General features: G+C 48.5%; 2 protein-coding genes across 4 annotated transcripts in view; one reads left to right on the forward strand and one right to left on the reverse strand.

The window, feature by feature from the left end:
- The window catches only part of LOC144120497 (monocarboxylate transporter 9-like), a 29,433-nt gene extending 27,485 nt beyond the window's left edge, over window positions 1-1,948 (reverse strand). For all 3 annotated transcript variants that reach the window (XR_013312449.1, XR_013312448.1, XM_077652944.1), the window contains exon 1: window positions 1,654-1,948. The gene's annotated coding sequence lies outside the window, so the exon portion shown is untranslated. The remainder of the gene's footprint in view (window positions 1-1,653) is intronic.
- Window positions 1,949-5,286: 3,338 nt separating this feature from the next.
- Window positions 5,287-26,922, forward strand: part of LOC144119518 (Na(+)/citrate cotransporter-like) — a 30,482-nt gene continuing 8,846 nt past the window's right edge. Inside the window, exons 1-11 of the mRNA XM_077652107.1 lie at window positions 5,287-5,328; window positions 7,372-7,746; window positions 8,979-9,127; window positions 12,570-12,685; window positions 13,094-13,230; window positions 16,382-16,421; window positions 18,458-18,589; window positions 19,176-19,295; window positions 22,095-22,181; window positions 23,267-23,374; window positions 26,335-26,518. Coding sequence (XP_077508233.1) covers window positions 5,325-5,328; window positions 7,372-7,746; window positions 8,979-9,127; window positions 12,570-12,685; window positions 13,094-13,230; window positions 16,382-16,421; window positions 18,458-18,589; window positions 19,176-19,295; window positions 22,095-22,181; window positions 23,267-23,374; window positions 26,335-26,518 — 1,452 coding nt within the window. The 5' untranslated portion in view covers window positions 5,287-5,324. The remainder of the gene's footprint in view (window positions 5,329-7,371; window positions 7,747-8,978; window positions 9,128-12,569; window positions 12,686-13,093; window positions 13,231-16,381; window positions 16,422-18,457; window positions 18,590-19,175; window positions 19,296-22,094; window positions 22,182-23,266; window positions 23,375-26,334; window positions 26,519-26,922) is intronic.

Consider the following 26,922-nt stretch of genomic DNA (forward strand, 5'->3'; position numbering starts at 1 on the left):
TTTGGTGTATGGTTTATGGGGGTTTAAAGTCCCAAAGCGACACAGGTTGTGAGGTACGCCGTAGTGAAGGGCTCCGGAAATTTCGACAACCTGGGGTTCATTAACTAATTTATTTTCATCGCGCTTTTACTTCGGTGACAGCAAAAAGGCCCTAGACTCGTCCATGATACATTCTAGGACGACTCTAACGTCTTTTTCGTACCACCCAGGTGAAACGCAATGAAAATAAATTCCAAGAGCGGGGCGTGTTGGCGCCGAATTTTTCGCGTTTCTTTCCATCGAGGTAGTACTCCGGCTCAGTAGACGAGCACCTTAACCAATGAGCCATCGCGGCGCGCCCTTTTAGAATTTTATTTGGGGGCGCCACACACCTTTGGATTGTCGGGGATTCCCCTTCAACACAACACTTTCATCCTTTTTTAGCAATCTTTCCCGCACAATAGCACTATCCAGCGAAACGGTTCGAATCGCGGACGCCTCCTACCGCCAGTGCGGCTATGAACGTTCATTAAGCTCCCGGTTCAGAGCAAAGTGTTCGCCTGTCTGTGCTTGTGTTCATTGCACTGCCTGCGCTTACGCCGTAGGATTGGCTGCACTCGGTGTATGCGCGCCGGAGCTAGCGTGCAGGCTGATGCGATTTTAAGGTGGTCACTTCAGAATTATTCTACTCGACTGAACAGCTCTGATGTGGTGTATTTTTGCAAGAAGGCAGCGGGGGATACTTGAGGCTAGCTTGCTGGAGACTGCTTTATTCTGCACTGCCATTTTTTTGTTGGACACTAAGCGATAGTGATCGTCACTCCAGAAAAAAAAAATTGTTGACCCGTTTTTTCCTGAGATTCGGGAGAGGTTCAGAAGTCCAGGAATAATCACCACAGGATGGACGTGTCCACGCCCAAGAAATCATCGGACGAAGAACGACATGAACTAGCTGCCGGCATGAAGGGTTTCTATTTAGTGAATCCAAGGGGCGATTCATGTTTTTAAAGAGACTGTCAAATGACCAAAACATGTTACGAAATCATGGAGTAAGTGAAAGTACCTTGCCTAGTACCTGTAGAACCCAGCATATGATGGGGTGGAGTGCATAGTCCGTTCTTTATCCGCTCTCCCCTTGCCCTCTGATAAGAGGGCTATTAAAGCGTGATGCACCAGCAAACGCCTCACCTTTCCGCCCGTGGTCTTGGTTCCGTTGTATGCCGGAATAATCATTCCGTTTCATGTCCGAGGCAATCGGCCAGCTCAGTTATCTTGCTTGCGGAAAAATATACAGGCCGAAGCACGTTTTTTTTTTTTCGCATCACACTGATGTCCTGGCAACAAATCAAGCCCTAATCCTTAACTAACTCGACGGGCATTCGATAAAAAATGAACTAATCACGCGCACAACCTGGACACATTTCTTATTGTGTAAGTAGTTTGTACATATTACTTCTCCCCCTGTCCTCTATTCCTGTCCCCTCACCTCTTTCATTACATTTCTCCATTCTGCCTGCTGTCCTTTATTTCCGCTGCTTCAGCTCAGGTGCTTCAGTATCGATGATAGATGCCGGGGCTAGCAAAAATCTTTTCCTTCCTTTTTACTATTATTTTTAATAAAACCACTACCTCCACCATAAACGAAAGAAATGAGAGGAATCAGCGGAGCATCACCTTTCCTGGCTTATGCCCTGGAATCCGGCAGAGACCATTGGCTGGGGACTCTTCCGCCCGCCCCTGCTGGGTTGCCGTCTCTGCGTCACCACAATCCGCTGGCTATGGCAGCATCCATCTACCGCAATTATTGCCGAGCGAAGCTCGAATTCAGGACATAAGGAAACAAACAGACTATTATCCGCACCAAACACAAGGCCTCTCTTTAAGGAGACATTAAAAAAAGGGTAAAAATTAGAGAGAACACACCACAGCAGCCCTCTGAGAAAGGTAAACAGGGAAACTGCTGAGCTCGTTGTTGAAACACGAATTGGTAATTTTCTTTTCTCTTGGTGGACGTATACGGAACGCGCACCTGTGACAGCGCACAGTCATAACAAAGATCTGTTGGTAGCGGAGAATCAAAACAAGAAAATGTTGACGCAGGTCGAGCTGAAATTACAGAACTGGCTTTCAGTTTAGTGTTACCTTTATCTGCAGCTGCACCACAATGTATCTCTTTCTTTTTTTCTTGCTGAATGTGTTGTAGCGATGAAGGTATGCGACGAGGCTTCTCTTCTCATGCAAAAACAGGGGGGTTGCAGTGTGCGCTTCAGAGCTTGTTTGGAAAAATTCACGTTACAAAAACATTTCGGGAGTTCTTCAAACACAATGATAATTAGAATTGCTCTAATATTAGGCGATAAACTCTTCGCAAGAAAATAACTGTAAGCTGCGAAAAGAAGTGGTATTTAAATCATAAAATTTAGGTATAAAGCTTAGGTGCTAACGGCTGCGGGCGTGCACGGAGTACTTTACTTGCTTTATGATGTATTTAGAGTATGATGTATTCAGTTAATTTTCTGAATCATAAATAATTCTTGAATAATATGTACTTAATTTTTGAACACATCTGGAAAGTCTCAATGAGGAAGCTGAGCGCTCCCAGTTCAACGCATCATCTTGTAACGGCAGCTTTATTCGAAACTCGGCAAAGCATTGGGGATTACGCACGCGAAAATACAAGTGCGTCAAGAGCGCGACCAGCTCTCGTGACGCACGTAGCCGAAAGTTTGTTGCCGCCGTCGCTAACACCACGCGAGAATGCCTGAATCTGCGCAGACTGCCTCCACGCGTTCTCGGGCTCTCTTTAGAACGGCAAAAGGAAGAAAACGTCCGAAATGAACTTTTTTTTGGAAAATTGGTGTGCCTCATGTGTGCTCTAAAGCGCAACTTTTCACGAACGTTTTGGGGCTCAAAACTTACGTAATCAAACATCTCTAAATTGTAGCTGTCATCAAATTTTTTAAAGAAAAAAATTGCTGCGCGATCTTTTTTGCTGGACTTCTAAAGGGGTAGGCGACCTAAGCTATGAAGATCCAGGAAGCTACCTGCCTCTGAACTTCATTTATTCGATTCTCCTATTCCTAACTGTTATCTATTCCAGAGGTGCTGGGAGCTGAGGGAGGTCCTCGATGCCTGCTTGCTGATACGGTATCTGGAGCCGGTGGGTGAATGGTCCGTGGGGCCCGCGGCGAGCGGTATTTTTTAGCCTTTTTTTTTTAGAACTTGGTTATAAGCTTTCTCACATCAGTGCTTATCTAAGGCTTATCGGCTTTGGGCTTGTCTTGCGTATACTTAGATGGAATGCATTTTTCATTGAGTGCAGAAAATAGGTCTCTAGACAAGTTCGAGAACGTATCGACGATATCGTGCTTGGATTTTGAATGAACTTTATTTCCTCGTCATAGCGAGTGGAGACTGGGACTAAAGGTACCAATGACCTGACGAAAGGTCACAGCCCCCTACAGTAAACAGTTTTGACAGCAGTGATAAGAGAAGGAAATTCATATAAAAGGCAAAAGTACAGAATTTACACAAGTACAAACATATAGCATTTGTAATACGCACTATACACAGCCACAATGCACACATAGCACAACTGCACTCTATATATTCGTTTTGTGAACAGATGTACGTGCATACAAACAAACAGAAATGGAACAGAATGACATTGATCAAGAAAAGGAAACAACATCGGCTAGTAGCAATGCGGTTAACTCTTTTTTGAAAGTACCCAATGGAGCGCTAAAGTCTAACAGTTCCTCAGTTTTGTTTAATATTTCAGCTGACTGATATAAAAATGTCTGCTTTTCATAATTTGTTCTTGTTTTCGGCTTGTGTCGGATGTTTCGCCATAGAAGGTTCCGAGATGTATCTGTATTGAATGTTTTAGAGAATAATTTCTGTTTGGGTGCTAAGCAGAAGCTTCTTATAATAAATTTTGTCTGCGCGAAGAAGTGAATAACGCTGGAATAATAGAGCGGTTGCAAGATCTGCATAACGACCATGGTAATTGCTGTATATACCAAGAATGCGTTTTTGAAAAATAATTAGCTTGTTGTAGTTCCTTGTTGTTCCCATAGCAAAGCTTTGAATAAAAAAGGGCATTGTATAACTGTTGTTTGAGGCAAAGAGGAGTTATTTGGGCTATTCTTTTAATAATACCTACGGATTTAGAAAGATCATTGCATAACCTGCTTATATGTGAACTACACGATAAATGTTCATCAAACCATACACCTAAGAATTTTTGTTCCTTAACGCGGGTAATTTCCGTGTCATGAAAATATAAGTTAATGTCATTATGCATGTTTTTGTTACGGGGCCTGAATAAAATGTATGTTGTTTTTGCTGTATTGAGTTCTAGGCTGTTTTTGCTCAGCCATTCTGACAGACGATTTAGATAAGTATAATATATTCATCCAGAGCGATAAGTGCAATATATTCATCCAGCGCTTCTTCTAGTTCATTTATAATTTCATTATAATTGGCTTTACAATACATATATACTCTTCTAATGTCATGGCTAGTGGGAATTAGATGCGGAAGCATGAACGAATCACTGACTATGTTGTGGTCGCTAGAGCCAGGTAGGACACACACGTTGTGCACAATGACTGGGTCATTAGTAAATACCATATCTAAGATGTTGTTTCCACGTGTATTGCTCAAGGCCGTATTTAAAGGTTGCACCATAAATTGACAAGTAAGTCACTGCTCGTGGAGTTGGCTCATACCATTGTATGTTTGGTAGGTAAAAATCTGCTGCATGGATAATGCGGTCATCGGGAAGAGTGGCCACGATAGAGTCTAACAAGCTATTTATTTCACCACTGGCTCCATCGTTGTAACTTGTACGAAGAAAAATAAAATATAATTTGATATAGCTAGGATGGATCTTAAATTACTCAAACTGAAAACGGGGGAGCGAATTATTCAAGAAATACAAATTTCAATTTTTTTCAGCAAGACGCTTGAGCCAATGAGGGAAGAGGGCTTTTTAATAGGCAGAGGGCCGGTTTGAGAAGATACGAATCGTGTTCATGAGCTGCAAAGCAAAAAAGAACAGATTTAAACTTTACCATTCCGGAAGGCGGTCTTCAGTGACGGAGCACACATTCCTGTTACCGTGTCTAAGCGTGGAAATCGCTCTTAGCCCTTGTCCCCTACCTTCCCGCTGCCCACTAGTAGCGGCACGCGCCGCAGTGAATTCGAAAAAAAAAAAGAAGAGTGAGCTGCCACGCACTCCACGAGCTTCACTAAGCCATCTTGAGAAGAAGAAGCCTTTTGCCACCGACCCTTGCTCTCGCTTGCTCCGATTCTTCGTCGCTGCATTCAAGCATGCTGAAATGGGTAAGCGAACTGCGAGTCGCAGGGAGTCGGCGCTCGTGTCGTCCGTCCCTTTTCACCCTGTTTCCTTGGACCCGCCGTGGTAGCTCAGTGGTTACGGCGCTCGTCTGCTGACCCGAAAGACCCGGGTTCGATCCCGGCCGCGGCGGTCGCATTTCGATGGAGGCGAAATGCTAGAGGCCCGTGTACTATACGATGTCAGTGCACGCTAAAGAACCCCAGGTGGTCGAAATTATCCGGAGCCCTCCACTACGGCGTACCTCATAATCTGAGACGCTTTGGGACATTAAACACCCATAAAACCAAACCAAACCAAACCTGTTTCCTTGGCCCGGCTTCATGCTGTGAGGAAATGGGCGCCGCATTAACATATCCGACAGGGTGCTTGCTTGCGAACCACAATAAAAAAAAAATCTGCCGCGACACTAATCAGAACACAGTAGCCGCTCTTAAGTACTATATTACCTGAAGCGTGTGCATCCGCAGAATTTAGCGTTGTTGGAAAACATTGTGTGGCTGGAGCAGGAAGACTCCGGTAGCACACAGCTGTTTTCGGGCTGATTCTCCTCTTTCCCCTCTCACATCTTTTTTTTTTTAGTCCACTAGTGGCCATTACCTGGCATTTAGTTGCTGTGTGTTGTTTGTCTCAAGCCTACTTTGTGGCAGGCTCCACCCTACTCATCGGGTTGTGGACAACTTGCTGAGGGGCGCTGTAGTGCAGGGCTACGAATACTTTCGGACACCTGGGGTTCTTTAACGTGCGCTGATATCGCACAGTACACCTGTATTTAGCCATGTTCAGCGTTTTTAGACAAAAATTTGAAATATTCGAATATATAAGGTACTATTAAATTAACAGTAATGGGCAATTGTTCTTAAGCGCAGCGAAGCATTTCGTTTAAAGTTTTGAATCGCTCGCACCGAGCAGTTAAGACAGCCATTGAAAACCTATGGGGAACGCTTTTGACGACAGAAAAGACGTTAATAGCAAAAAAATATGCAAGTCTTCCGAGGGGAGATCTGCATATATATTGTTTGTTATAGTGAAATCTTACAATATATGAAAAAAATTGCGTACAATAAATATTTCGCGTTGAAAATGGCTTTGTCCAGAATTGCTGGGTATATGCGCCTCCATCGAAATGCGACCGCTGCAGTCGGGTTCGAAACCGCGTCTTTCGGGTGAGCAGCCGAACACCATAACCACCGAGCCATCGCGGCGGCCCTATAGGTGGCAGGCGGACGATAAACTATGCAAAACAGTGGCCACGCAGCGCTAGCGCACCTAATTCGTATTTGACCTAACTACACATATCGACTGTCATTTTAGAGCGCAACTCTTTGGCACCCGTTCCGCGTCGCCGCCGGCGTCGTCAGCGTAACTGGTTGTCCAGATATATAGCAGAGCGAAACGCCATCTAAAAGGTAGCCGCCACCGGAAGACCCCGAGGAGTGGCCAGCAGCGTAACGAGCCACCTGCCAGCGGTGGCAGGTGCATGGCGTGTGGGGAGCTGCGCTCAAACTTCGCATTACCGACTATCGTAATCGCCTGTAAACTTTTTCTTAATTCGTTCGCCTATGATCGCGACCTTTCGGCAATGTGGCGCGAATGCCGGGATAGACCGCTGCCGCGCTGGAGCCTCTCGCCACCCTCCAAGCCTTACCTTGAACGTACTATACAGCGCCGAGGGAACAAAGACACTACTACTACTACTGACGACGCAGCCCATTTGCTGTCCTTATCTTGCGCGTGTCTTTGTTGCCTTGAAGCTGTTCGAATCATAGTGGAGCCTTCCAGATTAGGTGGAGGTTTGGGCTAGTTGGTGTGGCATAACGATGAGATACAGCGCGTGAGAAACAGGACACAAGCGAGACATGGACGATCCGTGTCTCTCAACTTGTGTCCGGTTCCTCATCGCTGAGCCGGCTTTCAGTAACGCCTAAAGACTTCGGTTCCAAACGGCTCTGCCAAGTGGTCCTCTACCGGGGTCATTAGACTGAATGTCAGCCGGTGTCACTCTGGGCTGTCTCACGTCCACCATGCAGGGCACGGCGGGTTCTCCGCAGCCGTCGCGAGCAGGCCCTGCATCTGCAGCGCAGCCAACCACGGTCGCCAGCCGTCCGGTAGGAAGCTACCCAATCACCAGTGGCCCAGTCACCAGCGGCCCAGTCACCAGCGGCCCAGTCACCAGCGGCCCAGTGACCAGCGCCCCAGTCGCCGGTGGCCCCGTCGAGAGCTCGGCGCCCAGGGCGTTATTGTTCACGGCCAAGGCAGGCAAAGCCGTGCTGCGCACCTCCATGAACGCCATGGCGCGAGCAATGTCGCACGATCACCGGGAGCGCCTGACGCGCGCGCGCATCGCGTTCGTCCTGGTCGTGCCCGTACTGCTGCTGCCGCTTCCCCTCTACTACCGCTCCAAGGTATACTCGAATCACGCTGTAAGAGTAGTTTTACACCGCGACTCGGATCGAGCACTGTGTGGCTCGTACCACTGAGTGGGAAGCTCAGGGCTCTCCTGTGCCAAGGCGGACATGCAAACCATTAATGGTAGTCGAGTCGAGGTGTAGGCGCCACCTTGTTTGTGTGACATATATATGTCCAAGAGGATACTATGAGGCAAAATAGAAATGTTCTGGTCCTTCGTGTAGCAAAATAAAACGATATTGATTGTGGCGTTGATTAGTAACCCTACAAGCTACACGCTGTTTTGGCGCTCTTAAAAATTTTTCCACAGGCCTCCACCAACCTGTGCAATATATACCGTATACGTTGCACACTTGTATATGGGCGACACTTAATTTTTCGAGACTTTAATGCTATGCAGCCTATAAAAGAAAGCGTCATTTTCCCGCTGACTTCTTCCGACTACAGTGTTACCCAGATTGTGCGTCCCCCCCCCCCCCCCCCCCCGATTTGTGCGACGGCCCACATTTTACGACAGATCAGAGCGGTACTTGGGAACCCTGCATAAAAGTAAACATCGAAAATCGGGACAATGCGACGACCGGACGGAAAGCATGGCTGCATATATGACGAAGCTTTTGTGTGAAAACGGTTCTAGCCGGAGTACGAACGGAACGACTCTCCGTCGGCTTGGTCGTATGCCGAGCGTCGTGGGGGGGGGGGGGGTGGGGGGGGGGGGGGGGGGGGGGGGGGGGGGGGGGGGGGGGGGGGGGGGGGGGGGGGCAGCTGTCCGAGTCCGGCAGCTCTCCGCTGACGTGCCGCGCGAAGAAAATCATACATATGTGCAACGCAGCTGCTCTTCGCCTTTTGTTTCTCCCCAGAATTATCCGCCGCGAAAAGAGGGGGAACTCTCCTTACACGAGCATATACTGACGCGAATGTTTCAATTGGCAGCGTCACCTTTGCTCCCCTGAACGTCTACTTTTCGCCGGGAACTGTTCGAGCTTCGCTACACGCGGCCGCCTGAATGGGCGCGCATTGCGCTTCAGCATAATTTCGCAGAATGTCGTGCCACGGACGCCCAAGAGTCTAACTGATCCTTTCTGGCCGTACGCCTTATAGTGTGATGCGCCAGGTCAAAACTTTTCAAGACATTTGTGATAAGTGCATGGCAAGACGTCTCTCGGCACTTCATCACTGCCTCCTCTGCCTCTCCGATGTGACGCCAACTCTTGTCTGTGATGCGCAGCCCAGCTGGTGCGGCTACTGCATGCTGCTGATGGCCACGTACTGGGCCACCGAGGCCCTGCCGCTGCCAATCACTGCACTGCTCCCATGGTGATCTTCCCTCTCACGGGCACGCTCGACGCCGATGACACCGCCAAGAACTACTTCAACGTAAGCCACTTCAGGGCTTACCCACTTCGAGGGTTTGCGTACCAGACGGTCAGCTTGCCACGTCTTCGGGCACCGCCCACATCGCGAGGCACTTCCCTTCTCTTCTGCTTGCCAGCAGGCCGTCTATATTGGTGTGAAAGGAACGCGCTGGTGCTCTGTCGCGTCGGAACCAATGGGAGCGTTCGCAATGGCCGATACGAGATACTACTGGCGGCACGTGCTTTGATAAAAATCTTTAACAGTCACTAAAAGTCTCTATAAGGACGTAGAATCAGCAATGAATAAAGTAAAATCGCAGTAAACTGTACTGATGGGCGACTTCAATGCGAAGGTGGGCAAGAAGCAGGCTGACGACCACGCGGTAGGTGACTATGGGATAGGCTCTAGAAATAGCAGGGGAGAGTTATTAGTCGAATTCGCGGATAGAAATAATTTACGGATCATGAATACCTTCTTCCGCAAACGAGGAAAACAGGAAGTGGACCTGGAAGAGCCCCAATGGTGAGATTAAAAATGAAATCGACTTCATGCTGTGCGCTAAACCTGGCATCATTCAGGATGTGGCCGTCCTCGGAAGGGTGCGTTGCAGCGACCATAGAATGGTAAGGTCTAGAATTAGCTTAGACTTGAAGAGGGAACGGAAGAAGCTAGCGAAGAAGAAGACCATTAACGAGTTAGCCATAAGAGGGAAAGCACAGGAGTTTAGGATAGCGCTGCAAAACAGATATTCGGCTTTAACTGAGGAAGGTGATCTTGATGTTCATTCAATGCACGGTAACCTGACATCAATAATTACGGAGTGCGCAGTACAAGTGGGCGGTAGGACCGTTCGAAAAGATACCGGGAAGCTATCTCAGGTGACGAAAGATCTGATTAAGAAGCGCCAAAACATGAAGGCATCTAACACTACCAATAGAATAGAGCTAACGGAGCTATCAGAGTTAATAAATAAGCGCAAGGTAGCCGACATAAGGAAGTTTAATATGGAGAGAATCGAGCATGCTATAAAGAACGGAGGTAGCCTAAAAACAGTGAGAGGAAACTAGGCATAGGTAAAAACCAGATGTATGCATTAAGAGACAAGCAGGGCAATGTCATTAGCAATATGGATAAGATATTTAACGTAGCCGAAGATTTCTACACAGACCTGTACAGTAGCCAATGTAATCAGAGCGCTAATGAGAAAGACAGCAGTGCACAGCAATGCGTCATCCCGCCAGTAACGAAAGAAGAAGTAAAGAAAGCCTTAGAAGCAATGAAAAGGGGAAAAGCAGCTGGGGAGGATCAGGTAACAGCAGATCTGTTGAAGGATGGAGGGGACATCGTGCTAGAAAAACTAGCCACCCTGTATACGCAATGCCTTATGACCTCGACTGTACCAGAAGCTTGGAAGAATGCAAACATTATCTTAATTCATAAGAAGGGAGACGCAAGGACTTGAAAAATTACAGGCCGATCAGCTTACTATCCGTTGCCTACAAAGTATTTACTAAGGTAATCGCTAATAGAGTCAGGGCAACGTTAAACTTTAATCAACCAAAAGATCAGGCAGGCTTTCGTAAAGGATATTCCACAATAGATCATATTCACACTATCAATCAGGTGATAGAGAAATGCGCAGAATATAACCAACCTCTCTATATAGCTTTCATTGATTACGAGAAAGCATTCGACTCAGTGGAAACCTCAGCAGTCATACAGGCATTGCGTAATCAGGGGGTAGAAGAGCCTTATGTCAAAATACTGGAAGATATATATAGCAACTGCACAGCTACTATAGTCCTCCATAAAGTCAGCAATAAAATTCCAATAAGGAAGGGTGTCAGGCAAGGAGACACGATCTCGCCAATGCTGTTCACCGCATGTTTGCAGGAGGTTTTTCGAGGCCTGAATTGGGAACAGTTGGGAATAAGAATAAATGGAGAATACCTAAATAATCTGCGATTTGCTGATGACATTGCCTTGCTGAGTCACTCAGGAGGTGAACTGCAAATCATGATCAACGAGTTAGACAGGCAGAGCAGATCGATGGGTCTAAAAATTAACATGCAGAAAACCAAGGTAATGTTCAACAGCCTAGCAAGGGAACAACAGTTCACAATTGGCAGCGATAGCCTAGAAATTGTGCCGGAATACGTATACTTAGGGCAGGTAGTGACAGCTGATCCGGATCATGAGAGGGAGATAACTAGAAGGATAAGAATGGGGTGGAGCGCATATGGCAAATTCTCGCAGATCATGAGTGGCAGTTTACCAATTTCCCTCAAGAGGAAAGTGTACAACAGCATAATCTTACCGGTACTCACCTACGGGGCAGAAACGTGGAGGCTAACGAAAAGAGTTCAGCTTAAGTTAAGGACAACGCAGCGAGCCATGGAAAGAAAAATGATAGGTGTAACGTTAAGAGATCGGAAGCGGGCAGAGTGGGTGAGGGAACAAACACGGGTTAATGACATCCTAGTCGAAATCAAGAGAAAAAAATGGGCTTGGGCAGGGCATGTAATGCGAAGGCAAGATAACCGCTGGTCTTTAAGGGTAACGGAGTGGGTTCCAAGAGAAAGTAAGCGTAGCAGGGGGCGGCAGAAGGTTAGGTGGGCCGATGAGATTAAGAAGTTTGCAGGTAAAGGGTGGATGCAGCTGGCAAAGGATAGGGTTAATTGGAGAGACATGGGAGAGGCCTTTGCCCTGCAGTGGTATAGTAAGGCTGATGATGATGACGATGATGATGATGATGATGATGATGATGATGAAAAGTCTCTAATAGACGCTTTCAACATAGCATGTACTGCAACCTCTACCGCTTACCGCGTACCACGCGCCGCCACAGCGCATACGCGAGCTTCCTGAGGGCGCACTTCGCAGCTAGCTGCACGCACGCCTGCCGCGTCGGGACCAATCAGTGTGTGCGCACTGGTGGCAGCGGTACACACTGTCAAATGACTCAGATGTCTCCCTTTGTGGCGCCCACCTCCAACAACGGGAGCAAAAATGGGAGCTTTGTGGATATTAAGGTGACGCCGCGTTTTGCCGCATGATTCGCAGCGACTGGGTGCCCTTCAACGCTGCCTACCACTAGAGCCGGGTTGACTAAACAGGCGCGGTCAGCCATAATAAAGCTCGTTAGCCTCGATGGTACCGTCCAAAATTACAGACCGTCGGTAAAGCCAGGAGAGTAGTTTATTTCATCTGAACGACTGAAAAGGGCGCCGTAGGCCTCCGTCCCAGGTCGGGGCAGCGGGCGCCCCTCGGTCTCATTTGTGGCGAAGCGCTCTCTCCGATGCGTTTTAAAGGCTGGCTTCCCGCCACCGGGTGGCAGCTGAAAGCGTCGACCATTAAGAATGCGCATTGAGCCGGTGGTCTCTCTGTGCTTTCCTGTCTCCTGCGAATGCGTTTGTAGGAAGTGCGATTCACGTCCAGGATGTCGCACTTCGCATCTGCGCAGAACATCGGCGTGGTGATCTTCAGCTCCCTGGTGTTCGCGGCCGCCGTGGAGGTGACGCATCTGGACCAGCGAGTGGCCCTCAACGCACTGCGCATGGTCGGCTCCAGCAACGACAGGTGAGCGCAGCCACCCTTCGCCCCCGCCGCTGACACGGCGAGCACGCATGCCGTGGACCACAAAGCCTGACGTGCTCTCCGCGCCAAACGACGCTTGGGTTGTGGACACGTGCTCGAGCTCTCGCGTTCGCACTTAGCCCGAAATAAATTATGAACAGCCCAAAGTAAACACCCCTACTTTTCCTTAAAGTAGTACACAATCATAAATTTACGAAGCGCCTTTATTTTCCTCCTAGACCAGTGACTGTAAGATGCTTCTTTATTGCATGCGCAATTTTATTTTGGGTTTATTCTTCCGGGAGCCGGAAAATGAAGCTCATAACCCGTTTGTCGCGACAGTTAACATTAGAAGAAAATACTTCTGCACGAACGATGAGAGTTAGCTCATGCTATCGTGGGTATGCGCAGGCTGATGTTCGGCTTCATGTTCATCACCATGCTCCTGTCCATGTGGATCCCCAACACTGCCGCCACGTCGATTGTGTGCCCCATAGTCATGACCGTCGTGGACCACATGCGGGAAACTGCCGCCTCAGCACGCAAAGGTATACGCGCATTGACGCCAGAAGCGACGCGCACAATCGGACACCTGCACGAGGTCGGCGGTCTTTGTTGCTTTTTTTTTTTGCCAGACATCTGTGTTTCTCAGTGTTAACCGGCGTCAGTCGTCATTTGTGTCGATAGAAAGCTGCCCGCTGCCTGTGCCATATTGGAAAGGATGCTGCCAAGTTGGCCTGGCCAAAAACTTGAGTGGTATGACGCGATAGTGTTAATGTGTCCCTTCGACGACCTGGACACGGACACACTTCTTCCTTTCCCCATCACATAACGCTCAACCTGCCCGCAAGACTACAATGCGGTGGCATCAGAGATCCCGCCCGCACAATTACTCCTTCTCTTCTGTCGTCTATGTTCTGCTACATGCCCATATATGCGTATTTCGTCATTCTATTGTCTACATTCATAAATCGCGGGAAGTTCTGATACCCCTACAGGTGCAGCGATGCAGCGGTTAAGCAGTGCGCTACTGCCCCAGCAGGTGGCTGTTCCAAGCACAGCCACCGTTGGGGCTTGTAAGAGCCAGATTGCTCCTTCCGAGAAACGCCTCGTGGCCAGTCATTTACTTAACTGCTACCTGCCACGGTGGGCAGTTCTTTTCACAATCCTGGGGCGGGTTGTGATGACGTCACGACGTCACGTGACCCAGGTTGCAGGTGGGCCGCCTGCTTTTCCCTCACAATCCCACCGTTGCAGACGACAACGAGTTTTCTGCCCAACGGGAGCCTTAACGCTATCGCGTCAGTAAGGGCCAGAGTGCCAGCAGCGGGCTTCTCCAGGATGCCTCATCTGCGGCTCTGCGATTCATGCGAGGTTTTATGGAGTAGGCGCTCGCGAGGGAAGGCGGGAGCGGGGTCCTACTTTTACTTCTTGCGTATGGCGGCTGATTGTTACTAGTTCTTCGCTTAGATGACATATCGGTTGCAGACAGACTGTTTCAAACTTCTCGGATGCTTTGGACTAAGGTGTAAAAATCTGTTCCTTTGCTTGTGCTCCCGCTCTGGCGGAGAAAAAACTGCCAGACTTTCAACCCTTCATCAGAGACGAGACGTGACAGAAGTATATTCCTTTCGCACTTGAAAAAACCTGTCAGAGCTTTTACTTAGAAATCCCGATGCTTTAAGCACTTCACAGTGCGTCGATCTGAGCGTAATGCAGAGAAATTTTTTGGCAGCAAATACATCTTAAGTATTACAAGGGTAGACGTGCGGTCTAGTTGGTGGTTCATACTTCTTTTAAACAGCGCAAAAGACGCGCACACAGCGGTCTTAAGTATGCATGGACATTTTTTTTTTTTTACGGGAGAGCGTTAGTACCCCCCATGTCGGAAAAACTGCCCAGCGTCGGCGTTGGCGACCGTTTGAAACCTCGCAGGGCGGAGCGCCGGAGCAACCTGCCGCTACAGAAACCTAGGTGGGCCTCCGAGGTCACGTGAGATTGTGACGTCATCACAACCTGCCCACCGGATTTCGAGCAAACTGACCACCGTGATAGGTGGCAGTTAAATTAATTATTGGTCTCGAAAGATTCCTTGAAAAGAGCAACGTGTATCTCACAACCCTCACCGATGGCAGCACCTGACATCGCAGGGCAATGATGCATCGCTTAACCGCTCTGCTCCAAGGCGCCAGGAGTGGTATGAGGACTAGCAGCGATCTGTGAATTTTAAGTCGAGAATTACCCATTCCGCATATATGGGAATTAACCCTTTAACGCTATCGCGTCATTCACTTAAGGCGGAGCTTAAGGTGTCCCCTAGAGTTTTTCTACATTACAGGAGCTTTATTTTCAATAACAGTCCTCTTCTCGTGGTTAGGGCGCTCGTATTCTGTCAATACAGTTCAGTTTCTCCTCGGTGTTCATGATGAATAAATGGGCACAAACATAACGAAGACACAGAAAGAAGACCACAGGACGCTGCCTGTCCTGTGTTCTTCTTTCTATGTCTTCGTTATGTTTGCGCCCATTTACACATTACGAACAGCTTCCAACTAGCCCAATTTTCCTTCCTGTTCTCCTCAATGTCCCTTTAATAGCGGCGACAACTCGTCCATCGCTTTCTTTCTGTTCCTCTTATGCAGCTAGTACTCGAGGTTTTAGACGAGTTAGCGGATACGAAGAGTGAAATTCCGTCCTTCAAGGCAGGCATACATTATGAAAAGAGGAAAGAGATTTGGCGCCCGCAGCCCATAGTATCCGTATAACGAGGCGAAATTCTTGGCTGCAACGCTCGGCTACAAAACGTCACTTCTTCTCATCGCCTTTTACAGACTAAAGTCAAAGTTACACTAAGGTTCAACAGAGATGAAGTGAAAATGCCTTCCTTGTTTCCCAGTTTACGCGCTATAGCCCAGTCCCCATCGCGAGACGTCATACTTAGCGTGCACTCGGACTCGGATAATGATTTTAACGCGATAGCGTTATGGTCCCCGTTTATCTGTCGGCGTCGTCGGCGTTGTGAGCGAAAAATTCCCGCAGAAGCTATGTCACGTGACCTTGTGGCGCCATCACAACCAGCCCACTGTGGCAGCTGCCAGTTAAATTAATGATCGGTCGCGAGACGTTGCTCGTGAAGAGCAACCTGGTTCCCACAAGCTCCACCGATGGCAGCACCTGCCATCGCAGGGCAGTGGCGCATCGCTTAACCTGTGCACCTCTGCGCCAGGAGGGGTATGAGGACTCCCAGGAATGTATGAATGCAAAGTCGAGAATGACCAATTCCGCATGCATTAACCCATTAACGCAGTCGCGTCATACCATTAAGGCGGCGCTTCAGTGTCCCCTCCGACTTTTGACTTGCACGCTGTGTCGATTTCGCAGTCTGCAACCTAACACACAACACGCTGCGTCAGAAGGGCCACACTGAACTCCCGTTCTAAAAGCAAGGAGTCGCGTAGATATTCTGTAGCCTCCCGACATTTCTTCCAGACTCCATTGCACTACGCTGCGGTTCTCAAAGCAGATGAAGGCGGTAGTTCCTGCCAGCAGTACTCCTGTTCGGCATAAGATTAAGCGTCATTTGTGCGTAGCTCTTCTTGTGGTGCCACGTGGTATTCGCATTTGCAGGTAACACTGTCATTTCTTCGATTGGAGGGAAGGGAGGTCTGCCGTTGTACGTCTCTAATTTTCTTTTCGCAGGTCGCACACGCGTCGGCGGCTTCGTCCGTCCGGAACAAGGGTAAATAAACCGTGCATGAATTTTTATCTTTTATCATGAGAGCGCATCTATGCTGTAAATTACCAACGGCATTCTCTGCCCGCGTATGCATGTTGGCGCGAAAGCCGATTTCACAGCGTCGATTGTGGATCATTAATCATGATGGCGGCGCAGTTAGTCGTAGCAGTTTTGGTAAGTGCTCAGACCTTGGCGTGTATTTGGACGCCGGATGCGACGAGCTGGATAATGGCAATAGCGAATGTTTAATCGGAACACAAAGTTTGTTGCCATGTACGCGTTCTTGAGTGGCAATAGCTGCCACGGAAATAACTGGCTTACGCCGCAATGCAACTTAGCATTCCTGCAGGTGTGTTTCACCCTATGCTTTCCGCCCATGCGGCGATTACCACATCTCAGTAAGATGCAGTTCTCTCTAAACGAGACCAGAAGAGCACGCCCTTCGCAAATTTTAGTGCGAGAGCGCCCCTTCACGGGGTCGAACCCACAAAAAATATTGTGGCGTCCCTGGCCTTGAGGGTGCAAAAATAAAATAAATATTGCTGCGACTGGGTTTCGAAACCGCGACGGCGCGAACAGCTCAGCTTCGCTGGCCACTGCACGAGACTGTGCACTATGCTAGCGGTCACCGCTGCCGATCACGCTTCGGGTTAAACTGCTACACACTCTCGCGCTGTGCCTTGCACATCGTCGTCTTCATCAACTTTCATCTGCGGCGCGAACGGATCAGATCAGCTTAACCTCGACCAGAGCTTAACTGGAGTCTAATATCCTCGCCAGAGGTGCCGATGACCCAGCAAAGCAAAACCATGAGCCAACCAGGCTAAACACATGCTTTCGCTCGTCTGCTCGGTTTAACTATACCTTAATACCCTGCCACTTCTTTGCACTCAAAGAATCTGACGGTGTGCAGGCGTATAGTTTAGAGCAGGCGACTGGCCGAACATAATCGTGCCAGATTGTAGCAAGAATGTACCATCGGAGATCAAAGTAGGTCACGACACCAGTAGTGCGTCGTCAGGTTTCGCCCGCATGCAGTGCAGGACAGTTCGGAACTTGGAGGGGGGGGGGGGGGGGGGGTTACTTTTGTCCACGATAGCACACGTTGCTCAAGCGGGCAGGTCTCGTTCCAAGTGTACCTTTGGAACATCCGTCTCCCGGCGAGAGCAAGCAACACGTGCATGTGCATACACGTGCATGTGCATAAAGTGCCCGGTGTTCATGGGGGCTTCATGCGGTTGTCTAGAGAAAAACTGGAGCTACAATCGTTTATCTACCATGGGAATGCCGAATGCTATTAACGCTTTATTTTAACCGGACAAGATAGGGCTTAAAAGTTTGATTATTTTGCAGAAATAAGCCTCTCTCTCAAGGTATCCCGCCGTTAGTTTCAAGGCACGCCTAATATGAAACGGTTACTTGCATGAAATTCGATAAAAAACTGCAACACCTATTAATTAAAACTGCTATCCATCAGCTCTGAAGCACAGGTCCTCATTTTTATGTGAAATTTATCGGTGCTGACCTCGCAAGTTTGAATCAAGTGGTGGCGAAAAACCGATAAAGTTTAATGTTTTCTGCAATTAATGCGTATTTGGCTGCCGAGCAAACATCAACCTGGTCACAAAGAGCGAAGCAGTCGAATTTTACTGACAGCAATAATTGTGTGACGTTGTCCCTTTAAGCGGACCGGCTGTACAACGAAAATAATCGCTCTATTCTTCTGCTGTGAGTTCCCACTGGTCTAGAAGACAGTTCCCGAACTTTGGAACAGGCTTCCTTGAGTCGGCAGTGGAGACCCGTTCACATTGGCGCGCACCCTAAACCAGAATCGATCGATCGATCGATGGAGGGACGAGGCTGATACCTTTAAATGGGGCGGCGACTAATTGTGTCTCTGTCGTTGATCTGCAAGGAAGAAATGGCGCTAGTTACGTGCGCAGATTAATGCTGTAGCGAGTTAGTTTACGAAATGCCGGACATTGTAGCACAGTCTTTTCTGGAGCACAGCCGCAGATTGCAGCTGGTGTCGCTCGCAGGCTGGACGAGGACACTACGAAACGCGTGCGCAAGTTGATGCTGCTGGCCGTCGCGTACTCCTCCAACATCGGTGGCACGGGAAGCCTGATCGGCACGCCACCCAATATGGTGCTCAGCACCCTGATGGAGAAGTGAGTGCTTCCCCGCTGCTGCTGCTGCCGTGTTTGAAGGTTGAAACATTTGTAGGACAGCGGAACACATGTGTGTCCCACTTTCTTCAAGCGCCGCAGACGGACAAGAGTGCACTCATGCAACATACGTTTGTGCTCTGAATACTGCCGCAAAATCAAACAAACCACTCACCGTCCTTTTCTCTTTACCTTGACCTCTAGGTGGCTTCTAGAGGTCAAGTAATGCCGAAAAGCTTTCTTACAGAAGACTTGTTCCGCTGCAGGCGCGAAAAGCCCACGGTTAGCTTGAAAATGTCTTCTCATTTTGTGTCATTTGCTTAAGAGTTAGCTGAAGTTTCTAAAAACGTAATGATGAATCACTGCCGACACTTCGAGTTACGAACTCTCATGGCCAGTAGAAAAGATGCCACGCCCTTTCATCTCGTTATAACCTCCTCAGAGCTAACGCGCCTTTCCTGTCCGGAAAGCCCCTCACCTTCGGAACCTTCAGCCAATGAGCGATGCTTTTGCGAACTGCCAGACGGAAGGATTAAATGTTTACGAAGACGGGCGATGCCACCATCATGCTTTCGTCGTTTCGTTGCAGACACTTCCCCACAGCGCGCGAGCCGACGTTCGTCAGTTGGATGGTGTACAACGTTCCCATTATGTTCGGCCTTCTCATTGTTGCCTGGCTCTACATGCGGTTTCTTCTTCAAGAGGCCCTGTGAGTTTCACTCAGACGGGCCGCCTTTGCACTTGTATTCTCAAAGACAGCCCGAGCGCGAGCAGATGGGAGCCAGGAAACTTTGTGCCAGAAGATTAGATTACATGTGATCGCGAAGGAATTTTGGACCGATTAGCTCGTTCCTCAGTTTCGCGCCGTCCGCGTCCGCAGCGCCATCTTCCGCCTACCATCAGTCTTGGTTGGCAGGTGGCAAAGTGGAGAAGCAAAAATCTCTTTCTCCGGACTTAAGAGAGAGGAGAGGTGGCCTAATGCCTTGATGCAGTTTCCTTTGGTAGGATGGGGACCTCTCCGCCATTTTAGAGCATGGGCTTATTTAGCCGCATGAAAACATTTTTGCTGAAATCTGCATTTTCGCGTCCTTGATACACGACAGCGTCGAATACTCCTTCCAGACATCGAAGTGTTTAATTTAATTTTAGAAGCTCTCTCTCGTCGGCGCTATGTATGTGACACAAAACGGAATCTTCTGGTCAGACAACGAGTGTCGCCACACTACCAACGGAAGCTGCATCGATAAACCTGTGCCTCGTAGTTAGGGTTAATTGTTTTTTTTTTGGCGAAAGGAAATGACTCGGCGACTCTCTCACATACCTCGATGTACACCTGAACCGTGCCGTAAGGGAAGAGATAAAGGAGGGAGTGGAAGGAGAAAGGAAAAGAGGTGCCGTAGTGGAGGGCTCCGGAATAATTTGGACCACCTGGGGTTCTTTAACGTGCACTGACATCGCACAGCACACGGGCGCCTTAGCGTTTTGCCTCCATAAACGCAGCTGCCGCGGTCGGGTTCGAAGCCGGGCGCTCCGGATCAGTGGCCGAGCGCCCTAACCACTGAGCTACCGCGGCGGGTCGTAGTTAGGGCGCCCGTCTCGTCTTCGGGAAGTGGCTGGTCCGAAACCAACCGCATAATATCGCGCATTTTGACCGCAGCGATGGCCTATACTGGTCTGAGAATGCGCCTCGCAAGCGTTACGCGCACAGTTCGATCCCCGTGTCGCCGGTAACCCACTGGTGATGCAATGAGTACAAGCATGCCCCTGGCCTGGCGCTCGATCTATGTGGAGTGAAGTGCTTGGGAAACTAGTCTTTTGCCTCACCTTGTGCAGTCGCGAATATCTTGTGCCATGGGGCTCTTAGGCTGAAGCTGCTTTTGCGCCATAAAAATTTATTATCATCAATATCTCTGCAGCCCTAGACAAATCCGGATCACCTCCAGCTGTGCCACTTTGCGACAAAAAAAAAAGCAGTACATGTCCGTGAGAGATTATTTGCTTTCACACCACAGCTGACGCTCGTGCATTGCGCTACACACTCGTAACCGTCCTGTGATACTTAATGCGATACCATTAGGAGGACCGCGAAATCGAAAACTGTCCGGCGGTGTCGGCGTCTATGTTAGGAGGATTTTCCTCTCTCCACCTGCCACCTGTCAACCGTTCCCCTCTTCCCCACCCTACTCCCCCTTTCCATTTGTTAGGGAGGGATGGGATACGGCGGACGAAGGAGGACTCTCCAAAAACGAAAATGACTAAGAAGAAAATGACTCGGACAACAGCAGGCCTACGTCCAAAATATGCAGCCTTCCGAAGAACACTATGTGCAAAAATGAGGCTTGCTGGATCTCACAAGCCCCACCGGTGGCTGTGTGTTTCAAACAGTCACCTTCAAGTGCAATGGCGCATCGCTTAGCCGCTGCGAGCACCAAACACGGAGAAAAGGGACAGCTTGTTTTGTTTAGTTTCCCTTTTGGCCGTGCTTGGTATGAATCATAGTGTGAGGACTTGCCACAATCTAACAATGTAACACGTTTTGCTTAGTTGCGTAGTCAGAATTGGAGTAGATTATGAAGCGAAAAAAAAATGGGCTCAGTCCTTGAGCACAATCATAACTGGAATAGCATCAGACCTGACGAGTGAACGAAGAATGCTGTCGCGTTTCCTCGGAATCAACTTTAGTGATCGCCCCTAATTTTTTTTCTTTTCTGCATTACTCCTTTGATACTCAGCGGTTACGTTTTTGTGACTGCGTAAAAACGCATGAAGTTTGCAGTATTTTATTCCTTACCTACCGAACATTTTTTTATTTTTTGGTGCTGGTTCTATGATCCCTAGCGTTATATTTGCTGTTGCCTTCCATGTGTACAGCGTAATTTCGAGCCATTGGTCACGCCAAGCACTCAGTAAATTAATCGAAAATCGGGTCGCTAAATTTCGGTGTGCGATGAAGAATTGAAAGCAAGTGGGAATACCGTAGCTAGTCTAGAACCAGAGTCACAGGGAAGGTGCAGTCTACACTACACACTGTCGTCGGAACCTCCATGAAAATCGTTTTAAGTCTCTTTCATCCGGCTAACGTAACATGATGCAAGCTTGGTGCACGAGCGCCGATGTCTGTCCCTTCACCTAAGCGACGTTTGCATGAACGTAACTCGGGTGGTCCTCCTAACGGGCTGAATCCCCTCAAAAGCATTCGGGCTAGCGGAAGGGCAGGGCAGAAATAGGGACGTCCTTGGCACCGACGCCGTCTGGCCTCCAAGACATCGGCGGAAGTGGGTTCTAACCTCGGACGACGACGCCGCGGCATGTTCGCAGTGCCCTGCTTGACGCTGGTGAGGTTACTCACTACGGTGAGGTTTGTGTAAACGAGCAGTCGTCGATTTGAGATGGTCGTTTGAGACCTGCGCTTATCGAGTTCATGCAGCGAGTCATTTTATGTAAATGGTTTGCTGTCAACGTAGCGCTAAGTGAACATGCAACTGGTGTGTCACGTGTTCGATTCCAGCGGCAGTGCTGCAACCGTAAGCGAGGAAAACGCGGAACGGATCATGAGGGAAATTGTCAAGCGCTGCGACGAACTCGGCCACATCACGTGAGTTGCGACATTCGCTCTTGTCTTTAGGCAGTTAGGGAGAGAAGGAAATTGTAATTACTGATTCGGAGACTAGATGCTTGGAGTTATTCGCCAGGTTAAATGTCGTCACCCTAATATAATGGGAAGTTGCCCATTGTTTTACTTACTCATTCCTGCAACAACAACAACGACAAGCGAGCAAAATAATCTCATGACAGTATTCTGTGTGTCGGTTTTTCTTTCTGTGCCTGCCTACCTATCTCTCTGTGCCTGTGCGTCCTTGTTTGCCTGTCTATTGTCTGTGCCTGCCTGCCTATTTCGTTTTCCGTGCCTGTCGTTCCGTGCTTGCCTGCGCCTGCCGCATGTCTATCTCTCTGTCGGTCTGCTTGTCTGTCTGTGCCTGCCTATCTCTGTGCCTGCCTGTCTGTGCTTGTCTGTCTATGCCTGCTTGCCACTCTGCTTGCGATGAATGGTTGATGGGCTCTAACAGGAACAGACGAAATGCAAGGCGGCTCTCACTAATGTACCTCCGACTTCTTGCACATTCGAGTCAAATCTGCCTCATCCTACTAAAATGTATATGTGCCTACGAGTTCTTATATCGTTTAACGTGTCGTGAAACAAGATGATCATTACTTACCAGAAACGCTAATCGCAGTCGCTGTTAGATGAAATTTCGCTAACATATCAACATCTCGTAGATATCAACATCTCGTGTGCCCGCCTGCCAGTCTGTCTGTGCTTGTCTGCCTGCCAGTGCCTGTCTCTCCATGCTTGTGTAGCCACCTGTTTCTCCCAATGCCGGTGCCTGCCTGCCTGCATCTTTGTGCCTGTGCGTCTGCCTGCGCTTCTCTGCATGTTTGTGCCTGCCTGTCTGTCTGTCCTGACAAACTCACTTGCCAGAGGTTAGATATTTACCTTCTACCACCACGACCACATTAATACGCACTGAGCGGCCGTGGTAGGGCGCATTTCCCACTCTTTCCCTCCCCCGCGCCTGTGTGTTCACGGCGAAACGAAACAGCAGAGTTTTTAGCAGCATTTTCTCATTTAAGGAATCACGCTTAATGGTATCCTTTCTTGTTTTCTTGCTTCACTCGCAGCTTCTCCGAGTCGGTGGTGACATTCCTGATGACGCTGATGGTCCTGCTCATGTTCTCACAGAAACCGCATTTCATGCCGGGCTGGAGCGACATCTTTCCATACAGCTCGTACGCTCAGCTGCACGCGCGAGTTTTCTATATGGCAGCGTAAATTGAAGATTTTCAGGCCTCAGTTTTTTCCTGAATGCAAGCAAAAAATTTAGCAGACGTAGCAGCTTATCTCTGTCTATTCTTCAATCTCCGCGTCAAGGATCCGCAACAGTTCACGAACAAACACTGGCGCCTTTTGCAGTGTATCAATGCACTAAAATGGGTTCTTCAGAATAACTTCCTGTGGGGCGAGTTGGTGCATGATGAAATGAACTGTGGCGCAACGACAAATTACTGTGCATTGCCCTTTTCTTGGTCCTGTGCCGTTGTCGTTGCGCCGCCGTTCATTTCTAGTAGATTAAAAACGTACTTGATTCAAAATTTCAAATAACTTCATTGTCAGGCACAAGAGCGTTGCATTCACTCAGCCATCGCGAGCAAAAAGCTCTCAAAAAAAGATACAAAAAAGTTGGACAAGGTTAGAAACTTATGCAAAGCGACTATATTGAAGGGCCGCTCAGAGCGCCCCCTTTTGCGACGCAATTCGTGAATGGGTAGCTAGGTGCAAGCATGGCAAGAATTCTGCGATTTCCAACCACAATCAGACTGCACGAGTGAAGCATTTTTTTTTTTGTAAATGAGTGAAAAAGACAATAGCAGCGTACGTGGGGTCTAACGAGGATATGTAAAAAGGACGTAACACCGGCATGGCGAATTCTCTCTTACGGTCATTCAACCGACATACAGCCTTACAAATGATGGCCGGCGTCGACTGCAACTTAAACTGAGCACACTTGACTTTGGCGTCAATGTCCATTCATGAATGCCAAGTTTACTCATTAACTCTAGACAAAATGAATTCTTCCCCGCAATAATTCTCATCTACTGTAATGCAAAACACGGGTCTTCGCACTGCCCTGCAGTTATTCCCAGCCTATATTAAAGACCTTCAGTTCCTCGTCTGTTCCGCAATGGCCATATTGCTGATTGCGTAATTTATGGCGAGATAGGCCTATCGTTCTCCATAACCATGCGGTGCGATGGATGGTTGATGAGCCCTAACAGGAGCAGACGAAATGCAAGGCGGCTGTCGCTAATGTACCTCCGACTTCTTGCACATTCGTGTCTAATCCGCCTCATCCTACTAAAATGCACAGAGGTGATCAAAAGTTCCCAAGCCACATGATCTGCTTTTCAGCGGCATATCCTGCAACCTATAATAAAAATAAAGGTATCAAGCTTCTCAGAGGTGAGAATGGTACTTATCCTATCCTTTATAGAGATTTCTGGCTTCGAGGGTGCCGTAACTGACCGACTATAGCGCTTGAAAGCAGAGCCTGTGGCGTGGGAACTTTTGACCGACCCTGTATGCGTGCCTACGAGTTCTTATGTCGTCTAACTTGTCGTGAAACAACATGATCATTACTTACCAGAAGCACTAATCGCAGTCGCCGTTAGATAAAATTTCGCTAACATATCAACATCTCGTAGATTACCAATATACAGAACACTACTTTGACATTAACACACGCAGCCGCTATGGAGGACCCCAACCTCGAATGCTGCTTCTCACCATTCATTCGATATAAGCAGAATAGCATTTAGATCTAACAACTCCAACTGTACCACGAGTGTTGCAGCTGTGAAGTCTAAATTGATCCTTCTCAAACTATCACTACGACGAAGAATCCTTCACCAATGTTTGCTTCATAAAATATTTTATTGTCACATAGTGGTGACGGCAGTCGAAGCAGCGATGAAGACGGACAAAAGGTCTTCTAAAAGAAAACTTTATTGGTCCGACTTGCACCCAAAATGGACTGAATCACTCGGCGGCGGCAAAGCGACAAGCATGCTCGGCGGTCGTCGAACAGAATACCCGCCGCTGTCGGCCGTGCTCAATTTAATGCTGACAGCGAACTTTCGAGATAGTGTGCAAATTTACCAGAACATTCCGGAACAATGTAGAATAAACTCTGCCTGCCTGCGATCAATCGAGATAAATCTAGTCGCGTCTTGCGTCGCAAACAAAGCGATAAAGTGGTGTGGCGGCAGTTTGGAAGAATGAACAAACACTGCAAATATTCGCAGCATTATAAACAAGACAGACATGACCATCAGGACTCTAAGCCTACATAAATGTGACTACGCTCGGACCATTATCGCGAAATTGAGTGTTTTGCATGAAAAATAAGTACAATTTGATATTAAATTCTGCAACGAACTGTTTCTTATTGGAACCACGTTCAAGACCCAGAACACCCTCAACTAACTACTTTTCGGCCTGGTACGCCAATGCTCTTCATTTCTGGAGCACTTGAACTTGTCAGTTACCTTTTGTGCCTTTATAACGTTCGCAGCACGCGTTATCGCCCTACCAGATTTTTTGTTTCTCTAGGGTGTTCATTTTGCGACTGAAAAAATCTCTTGATGAAATACTTTTCACAATATACAAGCTGTTTCGGTGGAGGATAAACACTATTTAAAAATAGGCTTTTTGAGGTGTAGACACGGTTTCGGCGGCATCGTAATATTAGCGTTTGCGGGAATCAGAAAACACGTGAATCATGTTAACAAGTAAGCTCGTTGACTAATTTCTCATAGTTGAGATTCGAATTATTAATGTTAGGCGCTTAGTTGCAAATAGGCATTTATAGCTGGCGATTAGTGATAGACAAATCAATTTTTTTTGAATTTCGAAAAAGCGATTACCTTCGGTACTGTGTGGGTCAAAAATTTTGGCCTTCGCACTCGCGTTCCAAGCATCACGCTTCTTCGCTGCGCGCACTGCAACGCCCGCCGGTTCACGTCACTCTGTGTCGTGCGCTTCACGGGCCTGCACTCTTCCAGCAGCGGCGAGCACCGCAGCGCAGATGAGGAAAGAGGAGGTCACGTGGCCCGTATTCCGTAGTAACCCATATGCCTTCTGTAACTCGGGCTGTTGAATGCCCTACAAATGAACGACGGGCACTGCCCAGGATGATCCGTTCCTCCGTGCCCATGGTGGTGATGCTGATGCTGCTCTTCATCATCCCCCGGGAGACCAACATGATCGGCCAGGCCGAGCAGGCCATCATCACCTGGGAAGACGTGTGCAACCACGTCAACTGGGGCATCGTGCTGCTCATCTGCGGGGGCATGACCATCGCCGACGCCTCGAAGGTATAACGCGTCGCAACGTTGCGCCCTGCCGTGTTTCGATGCGGAATGCATTTAAGGGGTGCCTTGCGAGGATTCTTTCCCACAGGTTTCGAAGAGAAAAGTATCGAAAAGAGTCCACGCTTTGAACCCTCTCATGCACCTACTGGGCGGTAGTTGGTATCGCCGCAGTTTGCTGCTACTGCCTAATGATCTAATTTGTAAGTGTGTAACCCCGCTTAGGTCTCAATGATGAGGTAATCAATAATAACGACGAAATGATATGATGCGCTTGCTCTCTCCTCTTCCCCTGCCTTCCTCCTCTCCGTCTCTCCTCGCGCGGTTGTTCGCGGACCGACCACTTAAGGGGCGCTTAGGCAACGACTCAGAATGCAACTTGTTCCATTAGGTTTCGCCCTTATAACGGC

This window comes from Amblyomma americanum, chromosome 2 (genome assembly GCF_052857255.1).
Source record: "Amblyomma americanum isolate KBUSLIRL-KWMA chromosome 2, ASM5285725v1, whole genome shotgun sequence".
In the NCBI taxonomy this organism is placed as follows: domain Eukaryota; kingdom Metazoa; phylum Arthropoda; class Arachnida; order Ixodida; family Ixodidae; genus Amblyomma; species Amblyomma americanum.